Source organism: Tupaia chinensis, unplaced genomic scaffold (genome assembly GCF_000334495.1).
Source record: "Tupaia chinensis unplaced genomic scaffold, TupChi_1.0 Scaffold000410_1, whole genome shotgun sequence".
In the NCBI taxonomy this organism is placed as follows: domain Eukaryota; kingdom Metazoa; phylum Chordata; class Mammalia; order Scandentia; family Tupaiidae; genus Tupaia; species Tupaia belangeri.
The window spans coordinates 1,725,592-1,735,437 of record NW_006159915.1 but is presented as its reverse complement, the minus strand read 5'-3'; the positions used below and the strand labels follow the sequence as shown (position 1 = coordinate 1,735,437).

At 36.4% G+C, this 9,846-nt stretch overlaps 1 protein-coding gene across 3 annotated transcripts in view; it reads left to right on the top strand.

The window, feature by feature from the left end:
- Positions 1-9,623, top strand: part of TMEM196 (transmembrane protein 196) — a 62,465-nt gene extending 52,842 nt beyond the window's left edge. Inside the window, exons 3-5 of one of the 3 annotated variants that reach the window (XM_027774181.1) lie at positions 3,656-3,910; positions 6,390-6,463; positions 8,681-8,733. In XM_027774181.1, the coding sequence (XP_027629982.1) occupies positions 3,656-3,910; positions 6,390-6,463; positions 8,681-8,699 (348 nt within the window). In that variant the 3' untranslated portion in view covers positions 8,700-8,733. Of the gene's footprint in view, positions 1-3,655; positions 3,911-4,715; positions 4,971-6,389; positions 6,464-8,680 lie in introns of those variants that run through there. The other 2 variants (XM_027774179.1, XM_027774180.1) reach the window with 2 other exon arrangements.
- Positions 9,624-9,846: the final 223 nt, after the last annotated feature.

Here is a 9,846-nt window from a genome sequence, read left to right as displayed (position 1 = left end):
GTGATTTCTCACTTTCTGTCTTTCTTTCTCTCTCTGTCTTTCTGGCTAGCACACACACCCTATAGCAAAAAACCTGTCAAAAAAAAAATTGGGGGGAAATATTTTTAAGTGTAATTTGCCTCTGTGGTTCTCCATCATTTCTTTAGACATGATGTTTACTTTTTTTACACCCTTCCTCTACCAAGTATTTTTATGATTATGTAGAAAAACTTCTTGGAGAAAGAAAGAATATATAGGAGTGAAAAAGAAGAGTAAGAGAAAGGAAGGGAAAAAAGAGGGGAGAGAAAGGAAAGAGGGAGGTAAAGAAAAACGGAAAAAAGAAAGATAGAGAAGGAAGATTATTTTTTATAAAAATTACTAGTGTCTCTTTTCTGTCATTCTAATTCTCTTATAGTCATGAAAGAAAAAAAAAGATTTAAGATCGGAACGTTTTAGAAACCATTACCCAAGCAGTAGAAGGTACATTACCCTCCTATGCTTTCTGAGGTTCCCATAAATGACACAGTATGTATCATGGATTCTCTACCCTGCAATCAAGTTTTGTAAAAATGTTTCCATTCTAAGCATCTTTGCAGTAGAGAATCTTCAGCCTGGTGAGACTCAAAGATAGTATACAGATATAAACTAGGTTGCAGATTTTAATATTGTAACTTCTAGGTGAGAATGTTCTGTCAACACATGTTAATGAAGTATCAACTTTTTATAATTTAAATGAGAATAATATGAGAAATATGGGTTTTACTGTGACAGTAAATTAAATGTGTCATCTGCTTTCTTAATTAACAGTAATTCCTTATTTGAAAGCTAGAATGTAATATCTTTCCATATTTTCTCAGAAGGTATAAACATCAAAATATATCCCTGAGAGAGAGATTGCATGCCATCTGAATATCCTTTAAAATGGAATAGAACTGGTTGAATGTACTTGAAATTGGAAGACACACATTTCTTTTTTTTAGAAGAGATTTTTGCTCCAAGGTGTGTGCACTCACTGGAAAGACAAAGAGAGAGAGAGAGAGAGAGAGAAAATCACCCCATAGGTGATGACCATACCATGCCACAATCCCTTTTTTTTTGGGGGGGGGAGGTTTGGCTATAATGCGCTCACCAGAAAGACAGAGAAACACAGACAGAAAGCGAGAAATCACCCCCAAGGGAGATGGCCACACCGCAATCCCTTCTCCTCCTTTCTCCTCTTGGGATCTTGTGCACGCACGCACACCACACGTGCCTGGCGTGAGTTTAAGCCACTGGGTCCGGGACTGGAACTGCGGTCAACTACATGAGAGTCCAGTGACATAGCCATTACGCTAACTGCTGGTCCTGGGCACACACATACACGTATGTAGCATGAGTTTCTATCTGGGATCTGAACCACCGTTGGCTGTATGGGAGTCTAGCGCTTTAACCATTGCTCCACCTGCTGGCCTCGTGAGCTACACATGCCTACATGGTGGCATGGTTTTATTACTTGGTCATTGATTTTTAGTATTATATTAATCAAGTATAAAAACATTTTACTTTCCCATTTTTCACTTGTCCATTATTGGATTTTTAGCCCTGGTGATAAGTACTGTGAGATAGAGACAATGAAAAATGCTGAATGAGGTTGGAAAAAGGAAGCAAACTATTAATACTTGCGGTTCTACCCATCTTGCTTTTCAGTGTGCTATCCCATACACAAATGGCCAGGCCTCTGCTGAGACTGCAGACACTAAGCTGAAATGACAAGTCTTCAGGGAAGCCTTCTCTGAAAACCCTGGCGGAGTTGAATTTGTCTCCTCCCTACTCTGAGGATATTTCACACAGCCCTCTTTCTTAATATTTACTATGCCATGTTGACATGATGAATCTTCTCTTTCAAAACATCTCAGTATACTCAAAGAAAATCATTAATTATGAGCTATGCTTTGTAATGCCAGCGGTTGCCTCACTCCGGCCCTAACAAATGCTGGTTGCGCCACACGTCCTTGCTAATCTCAACTAACCGTCAACAGCAAATAATACATGATCCTGTAAAGTGAAAGGGTAAAGCAAGGTATAAAGCAATTTACCCTGGGCGATTATAGCAAAGGAGCAGATCAACAAAGTCCAGGAAGGCTTTTTGAGAAAGTTAGGACTTGTTCTGTGCCTTTCCTTTAGAAGCGTAAGATAGAAACAAAATGATTCCCAGGAAATGAAGAATATCATTGAGATGGAAACGAGCAAGCTATGTGGATGGAAAAGAAAAGTGACTGATATAAAGACTGTTCCAGAGAAGAGTGGAAATAAGGTTGGGTGGTGAAATTAGTATCACCTTATAGAGTGTCATAAAAGTCCACTGATAATAAGTTGCGAAAAAATATTAAAGTTATTGATATTTTTGAGCAGTAAATATTCGCAGAACATTTACTACACAGAAGGAGTCGTACTTGGTTCTGTTGGTGATTCTGTGACACTTAGGTTGACTGATTAGTAGAGACTCAAATCAAACCAATAGTAAGATCAAAAGCAAAGCCCCATGCTGGGTCTTTCCAAAACAAACAATCCAATGGTATTTTTGGAACACCTATTGCATAGTCTTCATTCTGGTGCCAGAGAGTAACAAAACATTGTGCTGTCGGAAAAACCATGACTTTTTTTTCTGTTTCCCTATGCAAAAATGCATCATAACTGTTTTTAAGCTTTAAGGGCAATTCACATTAATTTCTAAGTCACCTCTTGGCAAAATAGATATACAGTTAAATATTTAATGAATTTACTCTACCTACCTCTATCTATCTATCTATCTATCTATCTATCTATCTATCTATCTATCTAAATATATATTTAACTAAATTTCCTAAGGCTCATATAGGTGGGAAGATATGAAGATATGAAATTACATGGGACTAATAACAATTAAATGATCAGACATTTAGATATTTTAAGGGAATTGACATAGTAAAACTAGATTTGGAGTTTAAAAAATTCTGTTTAGTTCCTAAATTTGAGTGTTATTTGATCTTAACTCATTTTTTTTCAAAATCTTTATTACTATCTTTCACAGAGGAGTGCTGGGACCATTCAGAAGACATTTATTAAAGTTTCTAGCATAGGAATAAGCAATAGATATTAGATAAATATTTAAACCTGAATCTACCTAGGAGCTAACTTATATTTTAGAATTGGGTTTTGTTTTAGTTTTAGGACGTGTGTGCTTGCTGGAGAAAGCGAGAGAAAGAGAGAAAGTGAGAAATCACTCCCCTATCACTGGAGATGGCCATGTTGGATTCCTTTCTAAATGCTCCTCTCAGAATTTTGGGCACACATACATACCCACCTGGCATGTTTTTCAGGCCACTGGGTCTGAGATAGACTATGAAGTCAGCTATGTAAGATCCACAGGCCTTCACCACCCTCCCCTGGCTGGCCCCAGAGTTTTCATTAAATATATTTTTGGCTTTAATATATAGCCAATTACCAATTTCTGAAACACTATGGTTTACTCCTTCTCCAATGAGTCAGACAGAATAGAAACCTGGGTGAAAGGAAAGTTCCTGCGGCCTATGAAGCACCACAAAAATCACCTCCTCTTTATTGTAGCTTAGCCATCCAGACCTGCATCAGGAAAGAACGTCGTGTTCCGGTCAGCTCTGCCTCTTGCACTTTAACACCGCCTTTTCTTTCTCATCAGATGATCCTCTTTTCAGCCTGCTGTATCTGTGGACTCATTGGGGGCATCCTGAATTTTCAATTCCTTCGGGCGGTTACAAAGAAGACCTCTTCCCTGTACCCTCTGCATCTTGCCTCCATGTCTCTTGCGTGCATTGGGATTGGGGGCTGCACGCTCTCTTCCTGGCTTACTTGTCGCCTAGCCAGCTATGAACAGAGGAGGATGTTCTCAGAAAGGGAGCATTCCCTGCATCACTCTCATGAAATGGCTGAGAAAGTGAGTTTTGTGCTTTTTCCTCTAACCACTGTCATGTGATGAAGACTGCAGTCTGCTCTAGGTGAATCAGCTTGCCACTTTGGTTGACAATTGAAGGAATCAGGTTTTATAAGTTTAATTCTATTAAATTTATAATAGGAATTTTATCTTTTTTTTTTTTTGCAATTTGTGGGTACACCTATTTTCACTATGATTTTGTAGCCTCTCAGTCTATTTAAAAACATAGTTCTTAAAATAGCAATGCATAAAATATTGAATACCTTATAAATATGGATTTTTATGTATTATACTAAGGAAAACACATAAACTAAATACACTCTCCACTCAATAATGCCAGTTTTAGAAACCACATGAATTCCCTTTTCTAGCTCATCCCTTGTGCTTTTAAGTAGATGCATTTGATCCTTTCTAAATGCTCCTCTCAGAATTTTGGGCACACATACATACCCACCTGGCATGTTTTTCAGGCCACTGGGTCTGAGATAGACTATGAAGTCAGCTATGTAAGATCCACAGGCCTTCACCACCCTCCCCTGGCTGGCCCCAGAGTTTTCATTAAATATATTTTTGGCTTTAATATATAGCCAATTACCAATTTCTGAAACACTATGGTTTACTCCTTCTCCAATGAGTCAGACAGAATAGAAACCTGGGTGAAAGGAAAGTTCCTGCGGCCTATGAAGCACCACAAAAATCACCTCCTCTTTATTGTAGCTTAGCCATCCAGACCTGCATCAGGAAAGAACGTCGTGTTCCGGTCAGCTCTGCCTCTTGCACTTTAACACCGCCTTTTCTTTCTCATCAGATGATCCTCTTTTCAGCCTGCTGTATCTGTGGACTCATTGGGGGCATCCTGAATTTTCAATTCCTTCGGGCGGTTACAAAGAAGACCTCTTCCCTGTACCCTCTGCATCTTGCCTCCATGTCTCTTGCGTGCATTGGGATTGGGGGCTGCACGCTCTCTTCCTGGCTTACTTGTCGCCTAGCCAGCTATGAACAGAGGAGGATGTTCTCAGAAAGGGAGCATTCCCTGCATCACTCTCATGAAATGGCTGAGAAAGTGAGTTTTGTGCTTTTTCCTCTAACCACTGTCATGTGATGAAGACTGCAGTCTGCTCTAGGTGAATCAGCTTGCCACTTTGGTTGACAATTGAAGGAATCAGGTTTTATAAGTTTAATTCTATTAAATTTATAATAGGAATTTTATCTTTTTTTTTTTTTGCAATTTGTGGGTACACCTATTTTCACTATGATTTTGTAGCCTCTCAGTCTATTTAAAAACATAGTTCTTAAAATAGCAATGCATAAAATATTGAATACCTTATAAATATGGATTTTTATGTATTATACTAAGGAAAACACATAAACTAAATACACTCTCCACTCAATAATGCCAGTTTTAGAAACCACATGAATTCCCTTTTCTAGCTCATCCCTTGTGCTTTTAAGTAGATGCATTTGATTATGTAAATTAGATCCTCAAGCATAAAGGGGCTTTTTAACAAGGCGACAAAAAGCCTTGTCTATCAGTGCAGATATTATAATCCATATAAAGCTTCATTTTATTCTCATCTGAACTTCACGCGTATTTGGATAGCTGTGCCTGCATTTTAAACAATGGTCCTTGCATAATTGTTTCGAAAAACCTTTTCTAACAGGAAGTTACATTAATTGCATAAAAGGACACATGGTATAGTGAGCTATTTTTCTATTACATTTTACGCATGTTCTTAATCCAGTTCCTGCTACTGGATCTATTCAGGAAAAGCTAAACATTGGTAAAGTAAACTCACTAAGATAATGGGCACATTATACTTTGCTTGGTGTCATAGAAATAAAATTGCGTAACAAGGGATTAGAAGCAAGTGTAGAAAGAGTTACCACATATTCCTTTATAATGCTGTTTTTAAAAGAAAAGCTAGTTTATTTTGTATGTGTTTCCAGTTTGTGTATAATCTATACCTTCAAATCAGGAGAGTATATACACTGGAATTGTCCCAAGAAAGACTTCTTTTTTTGGGGGAGGTTTTCGCTATAGGGTGCGTGCGCTCGCTAGACAGAGAGAGACATAGAAACAGAAAGCGAGAAATCACCCCCCAGGGGGGGGTGGTCACGCCGCAATCCCTTCTCCTCCATTCTCTTGGGATCTTGGGCACGCATGCACACGCGCCTGCCGTGAGTTTTAAGCCACCGGGTCCGGGATGCGAACCGCGGTCAACTACGTGGGAGTCCAGTGACATAGCCATTACGCTAACTGCTGATTCCCAGCAAGAAAGAAATTTTTAACACATTTATGAATGTCCTTTAAAAGAGAATCAGTAGTTCAAATAGCAGGGTTTGTAACGTAAAGGAATGGGATGTTTAAAAAAGATGATGATTAGATGGTGGCTCTTTGGTTCTCTATTTTTATACTAGTGTGATTTAGTTTTGTGTATATTTTTGTGCAGTATTTACTATATGATTGTTATATTTATATTAGAGATTGAGGGCTATTGAAATAACCGACTTGCCCAGCTGCCCGGTGGTGCCCCCGACACCAGAGTTACCTACAAGGTACGCTGATTTCCAGGGAGTTACCATGTTGTAATGTCGCTGCAGGAGGCACTGCCTCTTCTAGAAAGCCATGATGTCAACAGATCAGTCTGGACTGATACTGTAATGTTGTTTCCCAAAGTACCACTTTCAGAAGAGCTACTTTGAGGAGCTGACATAAATCTACATGGCAGAGTCTCGCAGCTTAAAAGTTGGTTGAGTATTTAAAATATTCAGCCTGCCCATAAGCATCCAAACACACTTCTGCTTGGATGATTTATGACTCCTTGTATTCTCTGCTACCTCGTGATTTTGACTCAATATCATGATTCACAGACCAGAGTTTTGTTTTTAATAATAGATGTGTCTGGATAAAAACAAACTGTGCATCTCCCCCAAGTAAAATTGCTTGAGAAAATAGCCAAAATATGGCACTAATATGGTAAGAATTCTATATAAAAATTTCTTCTTGTAAAATAATCTGATGTGATCCAATCCAGATTTATCTCCTATTTCAAATTGCTAAAAATAAATAATCATGGTACCTGGTTGGGTTAAACAGAACGATTGGAAATACAGAAAGTCACATCAACACTATGGCCCATTTGTAGAAAGTATGTCCATTTGCAAATATCCACATTTGGTTCTGCCTGAACTTACAGTATAATAATCTTATTGTTAAAAAAAAGACGTTTGAGCATGCCTATTTGCAAATAAACTGAAGAGACTTCTCCATTTTAAAACTAGCCTCCACAGTTATTTTCTATCGATGATTTTACTGAGTGAATTTAGTTTATAAAAGTTCTTATGTTCTGAAAAATGTTTAAAAGCTTCTTTTTTAAAAATTCAGAATAAAAGATTTTTTTTTATTATTTTAAGGCAGTTTTTGAATACAAAGTCATTTTAGGAGAATAAAGGATACCTAAGATTCTTATTTCGATAAATCCTTTAGAACATTGTCCTTTCTCTTACTAAGACGAACAAGAAAAGATGTTTGAGTGAGTTTTATTAAAGGTCATTTTGAGATGACAATTTCTGTTTATTCTGTTTATCTTGCAGCAGCAAGTTCTTGGATAAAATCAGGTTTCTTGACTCCAAATGTAATTCCAGGCCTATAACCCCTATGTATTTTCAGACTTTCGCCATGTACAACACTAGCAGATATTCCAAACATCCATGGCAGTTTCTCCAAACAGAAACTACATAGAAATTAATAGAAACAGATCATTGAGAAAAAGCTTTCTATTTGAAATATTCTTTACTGCTCTTTTGCAAGTAGGCTTATTCATGTGTGGAAAGACATTGTCAATGTAGTTCTAGATCATTCTGCCAACATATTATTTATAATATGGTACACTAACCCTCATAAATGGGAATGGGCCTCACATCTCCTCATCTTTCATTGAGGAGGGAAGGGCTTTATACTTAATAAAACATATATTGGGTCATTGGAAAAGTCATGACACATTTTTTGCACAGAAAACCAGTAAAATGCATCATGATTTTTCCAACAGTTATTGCAAAGTATCTACATTTTTCTTAAAATATTTTCTATAATTGCAAATGGAACTTTTTGTTTTAGTTGATCCTTTGTATCTGTATTTTCATTCCCTTTCTGTGTAGTTTTCTTTATTAATTCCTTAATAACTTATCATTTGAAAACATGTTAAAAGGTTTTGTGTTTTGCTCTTTACTGTATGAATAATTGCCGCATTAAAAAAAAAAAGTTTCCTACTGTGATTTTTCAGTGATCCATAGTTATACGTGAGTGATGATCCCCTTGTGGACCTTTTTCAGCTCTTAGCAAAAAGGCCACAGGTTTTCTATAGGATAGAAGTAACCCCTAGACTATATTGGCAATTTGTTAACATGCTCAGCAGAGGAGCTTGTGCAATGGAAAAACTTGGGCATTTAACCGTCTTCTCTTTTCTAGGTGAGGTCCTTCCAAAACAGAGTTGAGGAAAGAATGGGGAAACTCAGGGAAGCAGAGACAGAATAAACTCTCTTTGTAGGTAGAAGATTTTGATATGACAGGCTGTCATTCTAGCATTTTTCATGTGCTGCAAGATGCCATGAAATTTCATTTTCTCAGATGCAACAATTATGTCAATTCTTGTCCTTCCCCAAAACTCAACAAATTTTCACTGACTTGAAATTTCTGTTTTGCAAAATGATTAAGCGAATCAATGTCTTACTTTCAAAGTGAATATTAATTGACTCAAATTATTTTCCTAACAGGAAATTACGGACAACATGAGCAATGGAGGACCACAACTGATATTTAATGGAAGAGTATAATCAATGTCTTAAAGAATTGAACATTTTTTTAGGCTTTTCATGAGACAAGAAAATTCCAAAGGACTAGGAGATAAAACTAAAGTAGTTCTTGCAATTGCTTTTATGTCTCCTGAGAATCCTCTAAAATTATGCTTCTTCAGTTTTGCCTCACTTATTTCTCCAGCTATTTTTATGGGGTGAAAACTTTCCAGAAATGTTCTAGTACAGTAATTTCAACAGACTTTCCAGCTTGTTCTAAAGAAGATTTTTTGAGGAAAAAATGATCAATAAAACAAAAATATGGTTCATATTCTACACAAACATTATTTGACTAGCATGAGTATCAGATTTGTAATGGCATATTTCATATGAGTAGCTGAAAAGAGCAGATATCAAGAAATAACAGTAACATATTGATGTCTTTGTTTTGAAAGACGAGAATGGCTTCAAGAATGCCACAATTCAAAATCTCAGCAATGCCTTGTTATAAAACCATTGTAATGATTTCCAATTTGTGAATGAACTATATTCATAATTTATTTGTAAATGACAAAAACCCTAAAGCATATCAAAAAGTGATTTTTTTTTAGAGAAAGAGAGAATACTAATCTGTATGATATTTTTGCATTTTTGCACAAGAGTGAGAAGTTGTAAATGAATCTCATTTAAGGAAAATAAATATGTTTTGATCATACTGTGTGCAGATTGATCTGCATGGTCATCAATGAGCCTAAGAATAATATGTGTGTATGTGTGTATATACTGTAAATTAAACATATACAGCATATATTTGTAACATACATGAATGTACATAGGTAAAAGAAAGAAATACTGATGCTATGGGGATTTTATCAAGATTTCTATTTCAACAGAGATGGGAAGGAAATTGTTCAAGGCTTTTCTATGCCCCAAAAGTCATATTTCATTTCTTCTAAATTTGTCCTTTTTTTCCCTCTTTATTTATGTCTGTTGCGTGTGTAAATATCATTGTAGCTGATATTTATGGATATGAGTGATCTCAACAGAGTAGTATAGATTGCTTCATTATTTGGTGATTTTATTGAACTATATTTATGCAATATCAATTATTAAGATTGATTTATAAATAAAACTTCAAATCATATATG